General features: G+C 42.7%; 1 protein-coding gene across 1 annotated transcript in view; it reads left to right on the top strand.

Annotated features, from left to right (window-relative positions):
- COBL (cordon-bleu WH2 repeat protein) overlaps positions 1-22,666 on the top strand; it is a 237,734-nt gene that overhangs the window by 64,849 nt on the left and 150,219 nt on the right. Inside the window, exon 6 of the mRNA XM_023743099.1 lies at positions 18,828-19,010. Within this exon, the coding sequence (XP_023598867.1) occupies positions 18,828-19,010 (183 nt within the window). The remainder of the gene's footprint in view (positions 1-18,827; positions 19,011-22,666) is intronic.

Raw genomic sequence — 22,666 nt, 5'->3', positions numbered from 1 at the left:
CTCTCTGTGTTTTTTGTTTTCTCCCCCTGTTCTGGAACTCCGATCACTTGCAAATTTTTGCTTTTGATTGTATCCCGCATAATTCTCAGGGTCTCTTCATTTTTCTTCATTCTTTTTTCTGAGTTTTCCTCTAACAGAGTTGTATCCAAGTGTTTGTCTTCAATTCCACTGATCCTGTCTTCCACCATTTTAAATCTCCTCCTCGACCCTTCTACGATACTGTTCATTTCTGAAATCTTGTTGTTTATCTTTTGGATTTCTTATTGTTGTTTTTGTACTATTTCTAGTTGTGAATTTTAGCATTTTTTTCCTGCATTATTTTCCTGAATTCTTCCATTTTTTTGTCTGTATTTTCCAAGAATTTGTCTGCCTTTTCCATGAATTTGTCTATTTTTTCCTCATTTTTATCTGCTTTTTGCTTCAACTCTTGGATAATTCTGAGTATTTGAGATCTGAATTCCCTATCAGGTAGGTATAGTGCCTTTTCTTCTACTGGAAAGTCATCTGGTGTCTTATTTTGGATGCCTACTGGCCCCATCCTGTCCTGTTTTTGTAAATGTTTCGATATTGTCTGCTGTCTTCAGGGCATTCAGTAGTTATTTTTCTTGTTTATTAATTGTAGATTTGTTTGTTTCATCATCCTTTTTTTTTTTTTTTTAAATTTGGCTATGTCTGAGCAGGCGGGCTGTGTGTTCTTTGTTGTTTGATCGTCTGTGGGCATGATAATTTTCGCCTCCTTCTCCAATTGACAGGGTCAGTTGCTCAGATATGGTACAGCAGGACAGGTCTAGCTGAAGAGGAGTTGCTGGGATGGGTTGTTTGTTGCACTTACTACAGCCCCTAGGGCAGGTTGGTAATCAGTGCAGGACAGGTTCCGGTAGGCCACGCCTGTGCTGCTTGGTGGTGTGACGTTAAGCGCATGGTGCAGGTAGGCAGGATGGAGGGGGGAGATTGTGATGTGTGGAGCTAAGATGGGTATGGGAGAGAGGAGAAAGAAACAGGAGCCAAAAATGTACATACAAACAAAAAGGAGTGCTAGGGGCGCTTGCTGTTGGAGTGGAGAGATGAGAGACTATGAAATGGATAAAAACAAAAAGGTGAAGAAGAAGAAAAAAAGAAAGGAATGAATAAATAAAAATTAGAAAGAAAAAGAACAGCAAAGCTCCCAGGGATCCCACTGGTGCGGCTACAAGGTCTGGGGAAGTTGTTCCCAGGTGTTGAAGTACAGCCTGGCTAGGAGGTGTAGAGGTATTCAGTGCCAGGTATCCAGGGGACAGGAAGAGAAGGAAGGTATAGAGAGAAGAGAAACTGAGTAATGAAAAAAGACAAAAAGGGAAAAAGAGGGAAAAGAAAACAAAACAAATTAAAAAAAAGAAGAACAAGCAAACCCCCCAAAAAACAGAAAAAAAAAAAAAAAACACAAGAAAAGAAATGCTCTCAGGGATCCCTCTGCCGGTCTGCGCAAGCTGAGGGGGTAGGTCCCAAGCTGCACAGCACCGCCTGGCCAGAAGGGGCTCCCAACTCGAGAAAAGAAAAAGAAAACAAGCAAACAAAAAAAGCCCCTGGGATCCCACCAGCGTGGCAACACAGACCAGGAAGCAGTTCCACACTCAAACAGAGCTCCATAGCCCCGCAGGGAGAAGCAAAGATGGTGCACGGAGCCAGGTATTTGAGCAAAAGGAAGGGGGGGTGGTGAGAGGTAAGGAAGAAATCAAAAGAAGTGGAAAAAAGCAACCCCAGCAGCCAACAAATGGCACTTAGGGAGTTGGCCAGTGAGGGCAGGGGGAATCCAAGCAGCTGGTGCTTCCTGGACAAGAGACTGTGGCCGCGGGAAGCAGAGGAGGCCGAATGGGGGTGAAGAAGGGTGGGGGGTGGGAAAGTGTATAGCGCTGTTCACTGGTTGTTCTGTCTCCTGCTGGAAGCTCTGTGAAGCTGCTTTCTCATACCCCCTATTTGCTGGTCTCTGATAGGAGACCAAGGTGGCAAATCTGTGCTGCATTAGCTGATAGGGGACCTCTCCATGTGTGTCTCCTCACTCTCTGTTCTCTGTTGGTTTCTTATTCCATTTAGTGCTTTACTGAGTTCTTTATCTCTTCGTTTGATGTTTAGGATGTCAGGATTACTATTTTTTCTGTTCGGCTTAGTTTTTCGGATCTTTGCTGTGGAGGGATGGCATGGTGCTTCTGCCTAGAGCGCCATGTTGCCAGAAGTCTTCTGCTTTTTAATATTTTAAAGAAATCTTTTGCAGCAGATTTTCCCAATGCAGTATGTTGTTTGCTTTCTTGACTGCTGCTTCCATGGGTGTTGATTGTGGATCCAGGTAAAATGAAATCCTTGACAACTTCAATACTTTCTCCATCTATCATGATGTTGCTTATTGGTCCAGTTGTGAGGATTTTTGTTTTCTTTATGTTAAGGTGTAATCCATATGAAGGCTGTAGTCTTTGATCTTCATCAGTATTTCAAGCCCTCTTCACTTTCAGCAAGCAAGGTTGTATCATCTGCATATCACAGGTTGTTAATGAGTCTTCCACCAATCCTGATGCCCCTTTCGTCTTCATACAGTGCAGCTTCTCAGATTATTTGCTCAGCATACAGATTCAATAAGTATGGTGAAAGGATACAACCTTGACGCACACCTTCCTGACTTTAAACCACACGGTATCACCTTGTTCTGTTTCAATGACTGCCTCTTGGTCTATGTATAGGTTCCACGTGAGCATACTTAAGTGTTCTGGAATTCCTATTCTTTGCAATGTTATCCATAATTTGTTATGATCCACACAGTTGAATGCCTTTGCATAGACAGTAAAACACAGGACAACATCTTTCTGGTTTTCTCTGCTTTCAATCAAAATTCATCTGACATCAGCAATGATATCCCTCATTCCATGTCCTCTTCTGAATCTGGCTTGAATTTCTGGCTGTTTCTCATCAATGTACTGCTGCAGCCACTTTTGAATGCTCTTCAGCAAAATTTTACTTGTGTGTGATATTAATGATACTGTTCAATAATTTCCGCATTCTGTTGGATCACCTTTCTGAACTGTTAACAAGACTTAAATCGCTTTTTAAAAAATGAGTACGTTCATTTTGTTGCCTCTTTCTACTTTTCGTAGGGTCCTATGAGTTGGAATCGACTTGATGGGCAACAGGTGTGTCTACTCTGTTAGTCATTTCAGTCACTTGTAAATGTCCTGTGGAGACTCTGGGTGGGGCAGGTTCAACACCAGTAGGGACATTTCCCTCAGCATTTGGGTTCTCATCCATAGTGATGGAGCAAAGATGTCCCTGTGTGTCCAGGGTGCCAGAACTTGACATTCTTATGGGCCACTCAGAGGGATACTTTTCGGATTGTTGGTAACATAGAAGTGGGTGGGATAGCAACTGCCAGACAGCATTTATATAGACCTTGGCTATCTGTCATGCAAGACCACCAGACTTGAACAGAAATTAACGAACTGAGCTTGAAAAGGTTTGCATATGGACAGCAGCCTAAGTGAGAGCTGGTTTTATAGTAGTTCGTGTGAGAAAGAGCTGAGGATTTTAGATGATGGAAAGATCAACTCACTAAAACATCTACGTTGGTTTTGTCTGCTTAATGTAAGCACGGGGTCCTTACTAGACTCCATTTTACGCTGCAGTGGTCCCTTCAGTACTGGGAGATGTTCCTGTACCATGATGCAGGGCAGGAAGGTACCGTAGCCTGTGAGGAAGGCACTGTCTTTCCTACCCAAGAGAGCCAACTGAGCATCTGTAAGGAGTTTACCTATGGGCTTATATTTGAGTGAAAAGTTGACATCACAACCTTTGTTATTGTTAGTTGCTGTCTAGTCAACTTTGTCTCATGGTAACCTTATGTATAACAGAATGAAACATTGCCCAGTCCTGTGCCATCTTCATGATTGTTGGTATGTTTCAGTCCATAGTTGCAGCTAGCTCACTGAGAGTTTCCCTTGTTTTTGTTGGTATACTAACCATGTTGTTTCTGTCAGAAAAGAAGAGCCATCTGTCAGTCTGTCATACTGTGGTGGCTGGCATGTTGCTATGATTCTGGGAACTATGCCACTGGTATTTCAAATACCAGCAGGGTCACCCACGCTGGACAGGTTTCAGTGGAGCTTCCGGATTAAGACAGACTAGAAAGAAATGCCTGATGATCTACTTCCAAAAATTAGCCACTGAAAATCCTATGGATCACAATCTTTAAGATTCTGTAGTTTTGCTCTGGGAAAAATAAAGCACTCTCCCCAAAAAGCCAGTGCTCCTTGGTCAAAATTAGGCATTTCACCCTCTGGGTAGTGGAGCTTCTTGTCTCTGTTCATCCTTGAGTTGGTGGCTGGAGGTAGCCTTCATTTGGATAATGAAATCAACCAGAATCATCGTCTGAAAGTGGCCAGGTAGCTTTGTCACCATTGTCTTGTCCTCCAGACTGAAAGATGGCCAATTAAAGTTTCTGCTTTCTCTGAGAGGATGGGAGAATTACCTGTCTCCTGCAGATTCCTCAGGAAATCCTGGGAAATGTTAACATTTATACTGGCTGAGGACAATTAAAATATAGGAGGAAGACTATGACCACTTTAGTAGGTTTCTTTTTATAACGTATTTTATCAAATAAAATCTGACAGCTTAATACATTATTTTTTGGGAGAGGTATGTTTTTGTAAACTCAAACTGCACTCCAGGAAGATAAATGGATTTTGTGCCAGGTCTGTGTATTGGAGGTGTTTTCTGGAATGCTATATCAAGAAGGTTTCTAGGGTTGGGATTGACCAGTGATGACTGTCTTGATGTGGGATGAATGGAAGAGACACTCATACAGTGGACCTTCCATCCCTTCCCTAATGCATACCTTCAGACCGTATTCTTTACCAGGAATGTAGAAAGAGGCCTAGAGCACAGGCCTGATGAGTAAGAGTAATAGGCACCTGGGCATTTCAGCTGTTCTTGTTGACCCAGAGGTTGAGCTATTCTGCAGAGGCACTGCCACAGTGCAGGCACTGAGCTGACGATTGAGACCCTGGCATGATCATTATTCTGCATCTCAGTAGGGTGTGCCCCCCCCCCCTTCCCTCCAGTGCACTGTGGTTTCTGTTGAAGGATAAGTACTTTATGTTCAGTCTGTGTGTGTGCACACATGCATACGTACAAGTGCCTCCCTATAGATAGCCAAACTGTCAGGGTTTTTAACGTAAGTAAATAAAGAAAATATTGGGGAACCTGGGTGGCTCAAGTGGTTTGCAATTGGCTACTAACCCAAAGATTGGTGGTTCAGAACTACCCAGTGATGCCACAGAAGAAAGACCTAGCAAATTGCCTTGGTAAAGATTTCAGCCAAGAAAACTCTATGGAGCTTAATTCTACTCTATAACACATGGGGTCACCATGAGTCAGGGAGCAACCCAATGGCAGCTAATAGCAACAACAAAGAAACGTGAGAAGGTCTAAAGTAAGTGGTGGTTTTTACGCATATCCTAGAAATTCTGGGAAAAACAGTGAAATAAATTTGGCAGTGGTTCATATGTATGAAATAACAGATCCACCAGACACTCTAGAAGCAAGGAGAAAACTTGGTTTGCTTGCTCACTTTAGTGAGCGGACCAGCCAGTTTAAAAAGTGCTCATAAATAGAGAACGAAAATTGTAGCCCAAGTTGGAAAGGCGTTTTGCTTGTGGTGTGAAGCTATGCACAAGGAACACGTGACTCTTGAAGGAAGTGTGACTTGAGAGGAAGCCAGGAGCCTGAGCAAACCTCCTTATGAGCCAACAGGTGGGGAAGGTAGCAGTGTAACTGCTGCTTCCCTTTTCGGGGACAAATTCTCACCACCATGATGTTCAGAACTTGGGGGTATGTAGCCTTGCTGGCAATCATCAAGAGATCACCCTATTTACAAGGAGGGGCAGATCCTTGTATTTCATATTGTCTCACAGAAAATGTAGGGGCGACTAAGCCAAGTGGCAGAATAATGCAACCTACACCGAAGAGCCATTCTGTGGAAGATAAACTGCTTCAGACTCGGTGTTTATGGAAAACTTGACATGAGGCAATGAAATTTGTCTCAGGGGCTTAAAAAAATAATCCACAAATAGGGGCTGAGGTTTCTGTGAAGTCCCTGATTGGTGCAAACAGTTAACACGCTTGGCTGCTAACCAAAAGGTTGGTGGTTCAAGTCCACTCAGAGGTGCCTCAGAAAAAAGGCCTGGCTATATACTTCTGAAAAATCAGCCACTGAAAAACTCTATGGAGCACAGTTCTATTCTGATACACATGGGACTGTCATGAATCGGAGTACTTCATGGCAACTAGTGATGGTGTTGGCTGTTTCTATACTAGAAACAGAATTGTGGACTTGAGTATTTTAAATGATCAAGATTTTTGTGTGTGTGGCAAAAGCACAGTCACCATATGTGTATGTGTGTGCAGACATTTATGCATACACCCCCTGTCTTAGTCATCTAGTGCTGCTATAACAGAAATACCACAAGTGGATGGCTTTAACAAAGAGTAATTTATTCTCTCAGTCTAGGAGGCTAGAAGACCGAATTCAGGGCACCAGCTCCACGGGAAGGCTTTCTCTCTCTGTCGGCTCTGGGGGAAGGTCCTTGTCATCAATTTTCCCCAGTCGAGGAGCTTCTCAGCACAGGGACCCCGGGTCCAAAGGATGCACTATTCTCCTGTCTCTTGTTTCTTGGTAGTATGAGGTCCCCGTGTCTCTCTGTTCGCTTCTCTGTTTTATATCTCAAAAGAGATTGATTTAAGATACAACCTAATCTTGTAGATTGAGTTCTGCCTTGTTAACATAACTGCCTCTAATCCTGCCTCATTAATATCACAGAGGTAGGAGTTACAACACAGAGGAACATCACATCAGATGACAAAATGGTGGACAGTCACACAATAGTGGGAATCATGGCCTAGCCAAGTTGATACACATTTTTGGGAGATGCAGTTCAATCCATAACACAGACACACACACAGTAAATGAATGAGTGGGGTTTGGGAAAATTTTCCATGGAGGCCGACTGGAGAAATGAGTCTCAACACGAAAGGGTACTTCAGGTCCATTCGCTGATGGAGGAGTGTCTCGGAATCTCATGAGGTCATTTCTTCTGGGCAAGAAGTCCCTTTCCTGAGATTCTGAGAGGCCAGCGTTGCCTCCCCAGTCCCCTCCCCCACTGCTGCCCCTTCCCTGTCTTTGCGAGCCTTGGCTGCTTGGTGTCTGGTTGCTGACAAGTCACTCAGGGGAGTGGACCTTAAGCAGATGGGGGCCAGAAACATGTTTGAGAGCTATGGCTGTGAAAGGATGAGTGTTTCCAGTTGGAAGGATTCCCAGGGCAAGGGGCTAAGGAAGTACAGGAATGAGCTGTGGAAGCCAGAGGGCGTTTACCTTGGCCAGCAGGAGAGAGGGCCAGAACAAAGCCTCAGGTGTGCTAATAGAGTTGCTGCACTGAGGCCTCGGAAGCTGCTGTGTCTGAGAGAGAAGATAAAGAAAATGGGGCTGAGAGGGCGGTGTCAGGAGAGTCCCCCAACTGGGTAAGAGGGAGACCTGGGATAGGGCGCATAGTTTTGCTTACAAGCTGGTAGACTGCGCCTCAGAATCTAACTAGGAGAGGATCTGATTCTAACAGGACTCCAAAGTGGAGCTGAAGTTCTGAGAGAAGGGCTGAGTGAGGGAGGAAAAGAAGAGAGAAAGACTCTCCTTTCCCTCCTGTTGCCTCTTCCAGTCACTCCTAGTGCCCTCACAACGGTCTTATGTCCGATGGCCCAGGTTTACGAGGGTAAGGAACCTTTTCCTGACCCAAGATGAGGAAGGGCTTAGGGGATGGCTGTGGGCAGGTTGGCTGGCAGAGAGCTTACTACAGGGAACAGACCGGGGACCTATTGGCCTGTAAGCCTAGAGCTGAGACCTCCCCTGGGGCATGCAGCTGAGTCATGACCTCTCTGAGTGGGGAAAAAACCTTTGTCCTCCCCTGCTCAGTGTCTTCCCTGTCAGGTACTGTACAAGGGGCCCTGGCCTGGAAGGAAGGTACCTGAGGTGGTTTATTGGACAGGATCCCCTGCCAGGTCCCAGTTACCCACACAAGACCAACAAGAGTATCACAGCTCTCCTTGGATATGCAAAGGTATAACAGATTTACCTGCTTTCCAGTTTTCTAGTGGATTGTAGCATTCATATTTGATGTCCTTATCTGTGAGGCTGGTTAAGGTAACTGTTGTGGTTGCCCTGTCTTTCTCCTGTCTGCCCTTGTAGTTCACATTGAAGTGGAAAGAGTAAATGGAATCTCATCTATCTCTGACTTCTCCTCTCTATTACCTGCCTTCAGATGGGAAAATCTGTGTCTCTTTTTTTTTCTTTTCCCCACCAGAGCCCTCCATCTAACTCTCTAGCTCCCCTGGACTTGGGGCAATTGCCAACGCCTGAGCTCTGAACTTGCTGTTCCACTGCAACCCCCTTCTTCCATCTTCTCTTTTTTCATTTCCAACGAGAAGTACTATCTTAACAGCAGATTGCAGGGTACATGGTCAGAAGAACCACAGAATTTTAGTCCTAAAAGTCAGGCTGAAGAGGAAAGAGCTGGGGCTAAATGACTATGGGAAGACTATAAAGAAAGCTGCAAGTGCTTCAAGGTGACCTTCCTGGGTGACCTTGAGATCTGTGTACCCTGAGATCTTTTCCCTGTACTCATGTTGATGTGCCTGGATGGGCTGTGTGTACAATCAGTTGTTAGCTCAGATTCCTTTCTAGCTTGTTGCTGTTGTTAGGTGCCGTCAAATCGGTTCTGACTCATAGCGACCCTGTAGGACAGAGTAGAACTGCTTCATAGGGTTTCCAGGGAGCAGCTGGTGGATTCGAACTGCCAGCCTTTTGGTTAGCAGCCAAGCTTTTAACCACTGCACCACCAGGGCTCCTCCCTTTTAGGTAGAGAGACCACATTCTCTGTTTGCCCAGGAAAGCTCCAACAGTGCTTGTTGTTCCTGTGTTCTTTCCAATTTAGCATGTTTCCTGGACCATTTGATAATAGACGCTTACGGATAATAAATTATGTGGCCACCCTCTTCTAGAACATGTTACGTCAGACTGTATCTTAGCAGATAAGACAGAGAAAAGTTTTTGAACAATGCTTTGGAGAGTTAGTCTACTCAACCGAAAGAGAGACTGTTGAACTACACAACTCTACCTTTCCTGCTTCTGAAAAAAAACACCTTCCTTTTCTTGAAGACGAATTTTGCCTGAAAAAAAAATCTAATCAGCTCAATTTCCTCCACCCAATGACTCAGTTTCCTGGTGTTACAGAGAAGTCCTTCATTCTCCTTTCCTGATCTGATGCGAGTATTAGAGACGATCGGATTACTTGCAGAGAGATCTGTCCTCACGTAGTTTTGTTTCTATTGATATGGAGGTGTCTGTTCAGTCAGCATTCAGACCTGCCCATCCAGGTATCACATTTTCTTTTCCTGGTCTAATCCACAGTATTAATAAAATGCTGATGAGCCATTTCCTGTGAAACACCCACTTTAGTTTGGAGGAACCCGTTTATCTTAAATGTGGACCCGTGTGAAATCTTATTCTTGAAGTTATATTAGACTGAAACTTATAAATCAGTATTTAGAACCTGCCACCACTTTACCACTTAAATTATAGAAAATTTTACATACACATGTGAAAGGGAAAATTCTTGATTTTAAGCTTCCTTTTTTATCAAGGTTTCATTGTGTGTGTATATATATACATATATATTTTTATTATATATATATATTTTACTATATGTATATATATACTTTACGGTATGTATATGTGTATATATATTAGAATCTTTTTTCCCCAAGATTATATCTAAGTGTGCTTCAATTAAATCACAGAAAGCCACTCTATGTATATGTGTGTGTGTGTATGTGTGTGCGTGTGTGTGTCTGTGTGTATGTGTATAGGGAGTCCCTGGGTGGTGCAAATGATTAATGTGCTTGGCTGCTAACTGAAAAGTTGGAGATTTGAGTCTACCCGGAGGTACCTTGGATGAAAGGCCTGGTGATCTGCTTCTGAAAGATTAGCCATTGAAAATCCTGTGAAGCATAATTCTACTCCCATACACATGGGGTCTCTGTGAGTTAGAATTTAGTTGATGCCAGTATAAACACACACACACACACACACACATATACATACACACATAGACATACATACACACACATGCATAGTTTGGTATTTCCCACATGCCCGTAATTTTACCTCACAATTCCTCTCTGCTTCCTCGCCATCAGCCCCACATCCTACCAGTCTCCTGGTCCTCTTTACTCCTCTAACTACTATCCTTTTAACCTACATTGTACATTATTACTTGCCATTTTAAGCGTACTATTATCATTGTTGCCCCTTTAATGTCCTTTCCCCTCTCTCCTCCTCCATGCCTCCTGTAGAGGGGACTTCACACCATGGTTTGTGCCTGCTCCCTAACACCGGGCCTCCTTGCCCTCGTAGCTCAACTCTTCAGGGTCTGGGTACTCTCTCTAGCAGGAGCATGTGAATCCCTCTTGGAAACAGGAATCATATGTTGCAATCTTTGAATTACACAAGGACTCATTTCCTTTGAATTTACAAGCTTTTCAGAAACTACTAGCTTTTTAAAATTGTCGTTATTAATCATTCCAAATGTTCACATGCCGGCTAGCCTGCCTTGCCTTTAAGATGGTCCTACAGCATAAGCATTGAATAGAGTATTATAGCTCACCTCCAATCTCTTATTGAGTTCTGTTAAGAGATCATCAAATACTACCAGTTGGAAACTCTTTTTTTGCTCAGTTTACGAAAAGATCCTGCCAAAAGTGCAGTGATCCACATTAGTTCTGAGGCTTATAACCATCAAAGAGCTTTTGTGACACAGTATTCTGCTGGCTGAAATCTTCATCCAGACCAAATAGCTTCTGCAATGTTTCTTCTTGGAAAGATTTAAAATACTGTCCTGCAGGCATTCCCATACATGAACTTGGCCCCCAAAATTATTGTTTCCCATTAATTTCACATAATAGAAACTAGACTCATACGTTCCACTGCCCTGCCTGTCCACAGTAATTAGTTCTCATGAAGCTGGCATGCTACGTACCTCTTGGTTTTCCATTTACTCTGAGTTGATGCAGGATTTCCAGGGTGCCTGACAGACAGCACAGGGTATTTGACTGAGGGATCTGGCGAAAGATGTGTCTCTCAGGAAGGCTGTGCTCTGAGGATAAGAAAAGGTAGTCAGACAACATGCTCCCTGGAAGGGAACTCTGCCTGACCCTTTGCCATGACGGCTGGCAGCTGTGGAGTGGGAAGCAATGCCCTCTCTCCTTTCTCACCAGAATATGTCAGGAGCTTTGATAGCTCTGGGCTGCCCTGCCCAGAGGATCCCCAGGAGGGCAGGAAGGATAATGTTGTCCTTCTGCCTGATCTGGTTTATATCATACGGTCCTGCCTTGGATCCCTGCCAAAACATATATTAGAAGAAAACGTGGTGTGGATAACAGGTTCAGAACTGAGTCTTCTCTCCCACTTGATTCTTTGACAAAGCATTGAAAAAAAAAGAAGTATCAAATCCTTTCAAAGGGGGGCAGCATGGTGTAAGGAAGGAGGGCTACAGACAGATTCAAGGAACCTAATTCTAGTTTAATTCTATCTCTAGGGAACTGAGCAATGCTGAGTAACTCCTGGGGCCTGAAGATAACTGAGTAATCCCGTTGAGCCTCAGGTTTTTTTTCACCATTAAAACCAGAAAGGTGGATTAGAGGAACTCTGAAATCATACCATCAAAGAAGTATCTGATCTAAATTAGAATAGCCTGTGCTAATAGGATTGTTGGTTGACAGACCACCTGTCTGTCAGTTTGTTGTACTGTTGTGGCTTCTGTGTCGCTGTGATGCTGGAAGCTATATCACCAGTATTTCAAATACCAGCAGGGCCACCCATGCTGAACAGGTTTCAGCAGAGCTTCCAGACTAAGACAGACAAGGGAGAAAGGCCTGGCAGTCTACTTCTGAAAATTAGCCAGTGAAAACCCTATGGATCACAACAGAATATTGTTTGATATAGTGTTAGAAGATGAGCCCCCTATGTTGGAAGGCACTCAAAATACACAGTGGATAAAACAATGGACTTGAGCGTACCAACGATCATGAAGATGGTGCAGGACCAGATAACATTTGGTTCTGTTGTACCTGGGGTCATCATGGGCTGGAGCAGACTCAACAGCAACTAACAGCAATGACAATAACATTTTAGACTGTACTTACTTAGAACAAAATATTTCCTCAATATTAAAAAAAACCAGTATCTAAGTTCTCAGTCACCATGTGAAATGCTGTATTCAGAGTTTAGGTAGACTTGATTAGTATTCTCTTGTCTTCTCAAATAAGACAAGATGCTTTTTCTCAGCATGGTCAGTTTTGAGAAATGGAAACAAACTGACTTCATTCATCCTTATTTTAAAAACAGCGGTTATAAGTATAGCATTTACCCATGTGTCTCTAGAAGCATTTTATTATGGGCAGAGTTCAGGGAGTCCCTTACTATTTATATGGACAGAATGATTCCATCCTCAGGTTGTATGAAGTGACATGGTTGTAAAGCTGCTTTGGGGCAGACACATATAAGGAACTTCTTATGCAAAGATGAAATAAAACAGGGCAGTTTGTGGTCACTTGAAAATAGTCATGTTTACCTCATGTATACTGTTTCTTGTCAAGTACTGATCTGTGATCATTTATAAGTAAATGAAGACCCCCCCAAACTATTCTGGGAAAAACAGGCTCTCTAAGAGCTTTCCCTCTTGGCTGTCCGGAGATGTGGGGCACTGGGGCTGACACAGACCAACGCCCCCTTCAGCCTTTGTGCTGGAACTTCAGAGAACGTTGTGCCACGTCAATGTTCCTGATCCATTTAGGGACAGAGCCTGACTCCAGAGGCAGAGCCACAATGTCAGAGGTTGGAGACCCATCCACCAGTTGTCCAGTGTCTAACAGGATGGGGAGAGGAGGACTCGCCTTTGTCAGCCCATGGGGGCTCAGTGCAGCTCCCTCTGGGGAAGCTCCAGTCGTTGACTGGAACATGTGGCATACACATGGCCCAACCTCCCTGTCAACAGGATACTATCCCAAAGTTACCATAAAATTCAAATACAAGGAAAATAAGACTTCCTGAGATAATGAACACATTTCACACATAGACAATCAATCATATATATATTTTTAAATTTAAAATTATATTGCATTGTTGTTAGGTGCCATCGAGTCAGTTCCCACTCACAGCAATCCTATGTACAAGAGAACAAAACACTGCCCGGTCCTGTGCCATCCGCACCATACTTGTTATGCTTGAAGCCACTGTATCAGTCCATCTTGTTGACGGTCTTTCTCTTTTTTGCTGTTCCTCTCCCTTGCAAGCATGGTATCCTTCTCCAGGGACTGGTCCCTCTGGATAACATGTCCAAAGTACGTGAGCCGAAGTCTTGCCATCCTTGCTTCCAAGGAGCACTTGAGCTGTACTTCTTCCAACACATATTCTTCGTTCTTCTGGCAGTCCGTGGTATAGTCCGTATTCTTCACCAACACTATAATTCAAAGGCATCTGTTCTTTCGTCTTCTTTATTCAGTGTCTAGCTTTTGCATGCATATGAGGCGATTGAAAATATCATGGCTTGGGTCAGGTGCACCTTAGTCCTCAAAGTGACATCTTTGCTTTCAACACTTTAAAGAGGTGTTTTGCAGCAAATTTGCCCAATGCAATACATCATTTGATTCCTTGACTGCTGCTTCCATGGGTATTGATTGTAGATCCAAGTAAAATGAAATCCTTGACAACTTCAGTCTTTTCTCCATTTATCATGATGTTGCTTATTGGTCTAGTTGTGAGGATTTTTGTTTTCTTTATGTTGCGGTGGAATCCACACTGAAGGCTGTGGTCTTTGATCTTCATCGGTAAGTGCTTCAACTCTTCTTCGCTTTCAGCAAGCAAGGTTGTATCATCTGCATATCACAGGTTGTTAATGAGTCTTCCACCAGTCTTGATGCCCCGTACTTCTTCATATACTCCAGTTTCTCGGATTATTTGCTCAGCATACAGACTGAATATGTATGGTGAAGGATACACCTTCCTGACTTAAACCATGCACTATCCCCTTGTTATGTTTGAACGACTACCTCTTGGTCTATGTACAGGTTCCTCATGAGCACAATTAAATGTTCTGGAATTCCCATTCTTTGCAATGTTATACACAATTTGTAATGATCCACACAGTCGAATGCCTTTACATAGTCCATAAAACACAGGTAAACATCTTTCTGGTATTCTCTTTCAGCCAGGATCCATCTGACGTCAGCAATGATATCCCTCATGCCATGTCTTCTTATCCCTTTCACCACCAGGGCTCCTTCGACAGATGATACTGGTCTCATTTTAGGCTGACACTCAGATTCTGGAATTGTTAGTTTTCTTTTCTTCCTACTTCCCCCTCTGAGATGTGTGCCTGATGTGATCAAATTATTGACATTTTATACTGAGTGTAATAAACAGATTGATTGGCTACTAGCAGGGTTGTAGATACATGGAGTTTAACATTGCCTTGGGCAGGGTGGCTTCAGATTTGATTTTCACTCCAGCTGACAGCAGCTTCTCTGGTGGAGGTTGACGCCTCAGGTGGGAAGGTTGTGTTTGCATTGTTCCTTTTTCTCTCTGTTCTCTACTGCTTTTCTTAAGGATTTATCTGGAGACACTTCCTGTAAAAGCTTCACTCCCAGGAGAAAAACTCCGAAGAAAAACTGGTAGGACTGTGATAGCCAAAATCTGTGGGTCTTAGTGCCAGCCTTTAGAGAAAGGCATTAATTCCCTACAAGAAAAGGACTTGAAATTTTTGAAAAGTATTATTGACCAGTGTGGATAGGGAGCAGAAAACCAAGTCCCTCTTTCAGGCAAGCAGTGGTCTCTCCCTCATGGAACTTTGAATGCCACTTTGTAGCAGGAAGGAATCCAAGGAAACTGGGAAAATAGGACATGGACCAATCTGTTTGCACTCTGGGCTGTATGGACTAAACTCTCGGTTTTCCATTTTATTTCATGTTGATATGAATCTGTGTTTTAAAGGACAACCAATACTTAACAGTGTTGTTCACTGAAATTATTCTGTGGATTGTTTTCTAAATTCTGTAGACATATTCCAGGAGTGGGGAAAGATGAGAGATAGGAGTTAAGCCACAAATATTCTCTGGACAGTAAACATTTTGGCTGTACATGGGTTGAAAGTTGAGAAATACTGTTGTGTAGCTCAGTGAACAAGAAGGTCTGGTGGACCAAGCTCTATTGAACCATGAAATGTGTCTGCTTGGAAGTATGTGTTGGTGGGGGGGGGGGAGATGTTCATGGGCTGTGTAGAGCAGATTTGGTGTAAAAAGCACTTGCTGTCCTGCTGTGTCAAAATTGGAGCCTCTGTATGGTGCAAGTGGTTAACACACTCCTCTGCTAACCAAAAGTTTGGAGGTTCAACTCCAGAGGTGCCTTGGAAGAAAGGCCTGGCAATCTACTTCCAAAAATTCAACCATTGAAAAACCCTATGGAGTTATACTGTGACACACACAGGGTCATCATGAGTTGGAATTGACTTAATGACAACGGGTATCAAAATTCAGTGAAGTTCCAGAAACTAGGATAATAGTTCTTAAGAAGTCCATCAGGTTCAGGGCTAACAGATGTCAGACCTTGCAGGGAAACTTGGTTGGGATGCTCTTTAGGCTTCTGGCTTACTGCTGTCTGAGTTTTTCTCACTGTGGCTGTAATGATGTCATTCTCTCCAAAAACGCTTCACGGGTAAGAAGGAAACCACACTTACTGGACACCTTTAATATGGCAGAAATATGCCAGGTGCTTTACGTAACTTGTCTAATGCTTATAGCAACTTTGAAGTGAATGGAATTTTCCCTGTTTTAAAGAGGAAGATGTACCTTCCTATAAGTTCTGTACCCACGTGTGCATGATGCTGGATAGATACTGCGTCAGGAGAACCCTGTTCAAATCCTTACCTTAAGGAGTTTGCAGCTCAAAAGCCTCACATGGATGTCAGAATGTTCATTAAGGGCAAGAAGATCACAGAGTTAAAACCCGAAATAAATAGAACATGTACAGTTCTTTTAAGGGAATATTCTGCATAGAGCTTTTTGAAGTGCCCAGGGCATTTAAAGGACAGAGGTAAATTCATAGCAGTGTTGAGTGATCCGTCAGCCACACATAGTTGTGGTGAGGACTGAGGAGGAGAGGAATTGAAAGTTCCCTGTCTAGACAGGGTGGAGAGAAGAAAAGCAATTAGATGCCGGGTTGTGAAATGCGTTGTCATGAATGTCGCGATTCCAGGATGCCAAACGGGGGCGTGCATACTTCAGAGATAATAATGTCACCAAGGATATAGTTCTCCGTTGCATTTCACAAGCTTTAACAAACCATGTGTTGTGTGTGTATGTGTATGTGTGTGTGTAGAATCACTATCAGCAAATATTATGGGTAAGGAAATTGAGCAACTCAGCAGGTGTGCTTCTCACCGCAGTGCTAAATGACTGCCAAAGAGGAAAGATGGGGCTTGCATGTCTTCTTGAATTTGAGGGTATTTGAGATAACCAGCTACCCAGTGAAACACCTTCACAGCTGAGACCTTGGATTAGCAAAGCCCCCTCTCTGGTTTTCGTTGGTTACTTCATTTGGTCATCCGGAGCTTGCATCTTTAAGTAAATCTGCATCTGTCTCCTTAGGTCTTCATGGTTGCTATGGAAGTGGATGGAAGGCAGAGAAAACTAATTAGCAGAGTTCATTTTGCATTGGCGTATTTGCTTGGTAAAGAGTACTCTGTCTGCAGCGCTCAGGGGTTGGAAGGAATGCTTTACATTTTTCACAGGAGCGTATGTAGGCATTGACGAGTTTTCTGGGTGTCAGACTCTTTCCTGTAAGATCCCTCACCTGTTTCCTGTGGGAACTCCGTATTTGATGGCCAAGGCCTTGGACAGCTCATAAGGAAGCATGAGCTGACATAAAAAGCAACCTTCATGGATTGTTTTGTTCTTTGGCTGTAACGCTTAAGTAATAGAAAATCTGGGTCTCCAACTATTTTCTCAGGAAGCAGAATGACAGTATCGTTGACCAAACATAACAGAATCAACGTCTGAGCACAAGTAATCCTGGTTGTTGCTTAATATGATAGCACAGGCAATAATCACTGTCCTCACAGAGCTCGTGGGGGGAGAAAGATGGTAAATAAATAAACAGATATGTGATCATCATCATCAGTAACACATTTTGGGTGCTTCCTTTGTGCCAAAACAATTGAAAGCTCTTTGCACGTAGTAACTCATTTGGTTTGCATGATAACTTTGTGGTGTAGGTCCTTTTATTTATCCCAGTTTTACAGGAGATAAGCTGAGGCAGAGAGAAATTAAGAAACAGGGTCATGTAACCTGTAAGTGACAAAGCCAGGAATCGAGCCCAGACAGCATGTCTCCAGAGTCTGTGGGCTTAACCCCTCAGCTGCATTGACTCCGTATGTGGAATACAGCCAGGTTGTAGTGCTGTGGAGGGAAAGCACCAAGGGAGGGCAAGGAGGAGTGCCGGAGCAGGGCACGGCTTTTTCTCTTTTTTGAAAACATTTCAAATTAGGGTGCTAGTCTCTAAACAACCTTCCTGCACTAACATTTATATGATTCTATTAAGACAAGGAGCCCTGGTGACACAATGGTTAAACGGTCAGCTTCAAACCAGAGGGTCCATGGTTCATACCCAGCAGCTGCTCCGTGGGAGAAAAGACCTGGTGATCTGCTCCCATAAAGACTTCAGCCTTGGAAACCCTGTCGGGCAGTTCTGTAGGTTCGCTATGAGTTGAAATTGACTTGATGGTATATAACAGCGACACAACATTGAGCCAGACCCTGGGTGGTACAAATGGTTAACATACTCAGCTACTAGCCAAAAGGTTGGAGATTTGAGCCCACCCAGAGGCATCTCAGAATAAAGGCCTGGTGATCTGCTTCTGAAAAATCATTCATTGAAAACCATACGGGGCGCAGTTCCACTCTGACATACATGGGGTTGCCATGAGTCAAAATTGGCTTGATGACAGCTAGTTTTTTTAGGGGGAAAAGGATTGAAAAAAATATACATGCTTTTTAGCCTGCTCGCCAGTATAGAAATTGCACCTTGGGAGCAATTGCTTAATATGTTGAGTTGCATTTATTTTCGGATTGTTAGATATCTGTCACTAACTACTATATTCATTGGTCATGTAGAGTGTTCATAGTGTGTTGTTTATATTACAAAGTCATTTCTTCATAACTTCTGAAAATAAGAAGAAACTTAAAAAGCCCCTTCCTGAAAGCAAGTGAAGAACTTCTTAAGATAGAAGAAACTGTTGGTCCTCCTTCCCCATGAGAAATGTCCTCCTTGCTCTTTCTAATGTCTTTAAGAGCTCACTCCTACAACAGGGTAAAGTTGTAAGGAGGCTAATTTGTTAACTGCAGCTTGGTCCAGAATACGGTAAATGATTCTAGCTGCTCAGTGTTATTAGTAGCTTAAAAAGTCTGCAGATTCCGTCGTGATTAAGAAAATAAACCTTGCAACATCCGCCTGTTGTCAATGTCATCTCCTGTAATTTTCCCTGGAAAGTGACAATGTAGGTTTTGCTCAGGTTATTCAAGCCTGCCGAAAGAAAGAGGCAATATTAAATGTTGGGTGAGTGATTTGGCACTTTGTTTTCATGTTTGAGCATTAATCCAAAGAGAAGTGGCAATCTTGCATTGATAAGAGTTTGTTTTTTTCTTCCCTGTGACAGGGCTGTCTGACAACGCCAAACTCCCCGTCTGTGAATTCACGTTCCATTACGCTGGGTCCATCCCTCTCACTCAGCAACATCTCAGGGGTGTCTGTGAAGTCCGAGATGAAGAAGCGCCGAGCCCCGCCTCCTCCCTCCTTGCCAAGTACAGGGACACCTGTGCAAGATAGAGCATCGGAAAAGGTAGGGAAGGGGCAGCTCTCGTAATGAGTTCATCCTTTAAATCAACCAGCCGACGCTCCAGAAGCGCCCTCCGAGCACTATAGTCCTTCAAGTGTGTGGCGTCAGCAACTCTAGTATTTAAGGTGAACGTTCAAGCTTTATTTAGAAATAAAGGTGAGATGCCACTTTGCTTCAATTCTGGAAGGAAACTGTTTTTGTGCTTTTAGTACAAAAGGCTTATGCTTGTTGATTAACATATATGTAATTTTCAGCATTGAAATTTGGGGCATAGTCATGATTACTTAATGAGAAGATTGTCTGGGTAAAGGCAGTGAAATCTGCAGCTTGTACAGGGATGAGGCGTAACATGAAATAGATGCCCACGATAATTCAGATTCGCAGACACCTGAGAATATTTTTGCATATTAAGTTACTCTATGTGTACTTATCTTGTGAGGCCTTGTATTTAAAAGCCTCCTTTTTTATGTTGATCTTCAGAACAGCGTTCTGTCTTAGAAAGTGATTAAACTTCTGTGTTGATGAGAACAACCGCTGTCCTCCACAATAAGTTCTCTCTCTGGTGTTCTTTATTTGAGCTTATTTCCCTCATCTACCTGGCTGGTGCCTTTAAACATTATTTGAAATACCAGACCCTCACTTTCCAGGGGTAGGACACTCTTTGACAGTAACGTCTCTTTTCAGGACTCAGAACGTAACACGTAAAAAAATGTTTTCATTTTTCTAAACCTACCTATATTTGGGCAGGGTGTGGCAGGGACAGCATTCAGCAGGGGCCAAGATTTGATCTGCTTTTGCCTCTTTTAGAGGCTGTTTCCCAAGTCAAAGCAGGATATCCCCCCAAAGAATAGTCCTGCTTCATACATATCCTAAGATACCAGATCAAGCGTGTAGTATAAAGATAAAGATGCATTATTCTTCATTAAGCTGAGATGTCTTTGATTGACTTGAATCCAAGCTTCCTGCAGAGATATCACAAAATGAACTTTAACATTTACATAAAGCACATTTAAAGTCCGTTTATTCCCTAGCATGAGTTTAATTTCCTGAATCCCTCCTTCTGCCTTGGTGTGACTTGAGCTGTCTCTGCTTCGTAGTGCTTGATAGCATCAGGTTTGAACACTTTTCTGCTTATTCATATAGTGGCTTTTCCCTAATGTGAACTAGAAATCCAGTCTGTACCTGCCAAATTTGAGGCTTCGCCCCAGGTTGTGGTTAGATGTTAAATGCTTAGTGGATTTCTTTGGTAGCCTGATTTGAATTCATTTCCTGATTGACATCATTGTCTGTCAGTATAGCAGTCTGTCTGTCTATCGGTCTTTATAAATTAGTTGCCTTTTGCTGTCCTTCCAAGGGTATTCTTAAACCTCAAGTCTCCAAGACCACAGACATTTCCATCCATATCCCAAAAAATCTATCTGAAAGCTGTAATACCACACATTTTACCAGAAAATATTTTTATTTTGTGTCTCTTAAACATTTTCTTATGCCACTTATTTTGACGTCTCCAAGATGTTTTAACTGTTTTTAGACACAAATGGTTCATCATTTTGACGTACATACTAATGATTAAATAGTGAAAATTAAACATGAAGATCTTTCTTGTGATTGTCTACAGTGCATCTCTTTAATTTCCTTGGGTTTGAATGCTAACTAACAGATTCTGAACTTTTTCTCGACATGCAGGCTATATGTACAGCATTTGTCCTTTTCCACTAGCATCCTGCTGGGAACGTCTTTTGCTTTTAGTTAGGAGAAATACTTCTTTAGCGGTGAAAAGTAGGAATCCCAGTATCAATATTATTTAAGCTTTTTTTCTTTAATAAGAATTGCATTTTCCTAATGCTATAGAATGTAGACGCGAAACTGCATGAGCATTTTTTACATTTTTTCCATTCAGAGAAGAATTCGCTGTGTTTTTCTGGTTTTAATGTGCTTATCCACAGTGGATAAAGTCTGCTTAAGTGGGAAAATGTACAGTGAGTAGAGAATTGGGAATTCTGAATGAAAAATAAATAATACTTTGTACCCTGTAGAATGAGCAGAGTTCCCTCTGAGCCCCATAAAAGCTTTTTACTGAAGTCTGTTTTATTTGGCACAGAATGAGTGGAGAGATTGGCTCACTGAAACCATCTCCTTTTTTAAGTACTTGAGTGGCATATGGATTAGATTTAAGCATTTGCTATGAACAGGCTTTTTTTTTTTTTTTTAAGTGAAAGGTATTTTGTTATTTACTAATTTCTGGGAAAGGAACCCAAAAATGAATTGTCGTCATCGTTGGGGAAGAACGTCAATTCCTTCTTCATGAACTTCCTTCCATGTAAAGATAAGATGTTTGTTTGGAAAACCTTGTTTATATGCAACTGTTACTAATACCAGTAGCTTGAATAAGGAAAAATACGTTTAATATCAAGGACATGACCGGTTTATAAGAAAATGAGAATGCATAGACTTTCATATTTTAAAAGACCATATAATTATCAACTACTTAAAAAATGAAGTATTTACTCATTCAGGTCGTGGAGGTGGAATGATTTTAGCCATCTCCCAGTTCATCTGAAACTTAAAAAAAAGAAATTAAAATCTTTGTAGTTAGTATTTGTTACTGATTATATACTCCTAAGTTTATAAGCAGATGGGGTGCAGTGGTGAAGAGCGCCCCCTTCGGTTAGCATGTGTGATGTGGGCGCAGGAGGAGGACAAGACCACACCTGGATCCCTCCCATGTATGAGATGATGACAAGATCATTATGCTCATCCTTCTCACCTCTCTGTCCCTCACATACCACGCACAGTCTGTCTGCAAAGCCTGCACATTTTACCTTTGACACGTGCCTGACTTCATCCCTTCCTCACCACCTTCACCTGAGTGCCCTGGCCCAGCCCTGCCTGTCACCGGGACAAATACTAATTAGCAGCCTCTTGGTTGGCTGCTGCTTCTGCTCATGCTGCTCCCTGCTGCAGAATGTTCTCCGCACAGCTGCCAGAGTGACCCTTATCACTGTGATTTCTTAAACCGTTTTTCAAAGAGATTTTTCCAGAAGTGGTATTGTTATTATTAGCTGCCACGGAGTTAGCCCCGGCTCATGGCGACCTCATGCACAGCAAAACAAAATGCTGCCAGGTGCTGCACTGTCCCCGTGATCGGTTGCGTATTGAATCATTGTGCTCCACAGGATTTTCATGCGCGGATTTTAGGAAGTGGATTGCCAGGCCTTTGTCCCCAGTCCATCTTAGTTTAGAAGCTCCACTGAAACTTGTTCAGCATCATAGCAACACACAGGCCCCCAAACAGATGGGCGGTGGCTGCGCATGGAGCCAATTAAAGACATGAATGGTGTCCTTGTGAAAACCTGTTGGCAGAGTGGGTAAAGGGACATATTATTTTTCAGGAGATGAGAGGACCACTCTCCTGTGGATCATCATCTCTGTTCCCACAGTACCTTGAATGTATTTTTAACGGGAATGATATACACGTAGTTTCTGACTTATGACAGGGTTCCATTCCAACAACTCCCTCATAAGTCGGTTCTGACATTAAGTTGAATACCTCTTTTTTTTTTTTTGGTTTTCATTATTATTGCCTTTTATTATTGGTGTCTTTATAAATCCTCTTTATTTGTCTTTGAGGGTTGGCATGAGAATGATAACATCTGCAA

The sequence above is a fragment of the Trichechus manatus genome, unplaced genomic scaffold, assembly GCF_000243295.1.
Source record: "Trichechus manatus latirostris isolate Lorelei unplaced genomic scaffold, TriManLat1.0 scaffold00235, whole genome shotgun sequence".
In the NCBI taxonomy this organism is placed as follows: Eukaryota; Metazoa; Chordata; class Mammalia; order Sirenia; family Trichechidae; genus Trichechus; species Trichechus manatus.
Note: the sequence above shows the minus strand (reverse complement) of the source record. Positions and strands in the feature narration are given on the sequence as shown.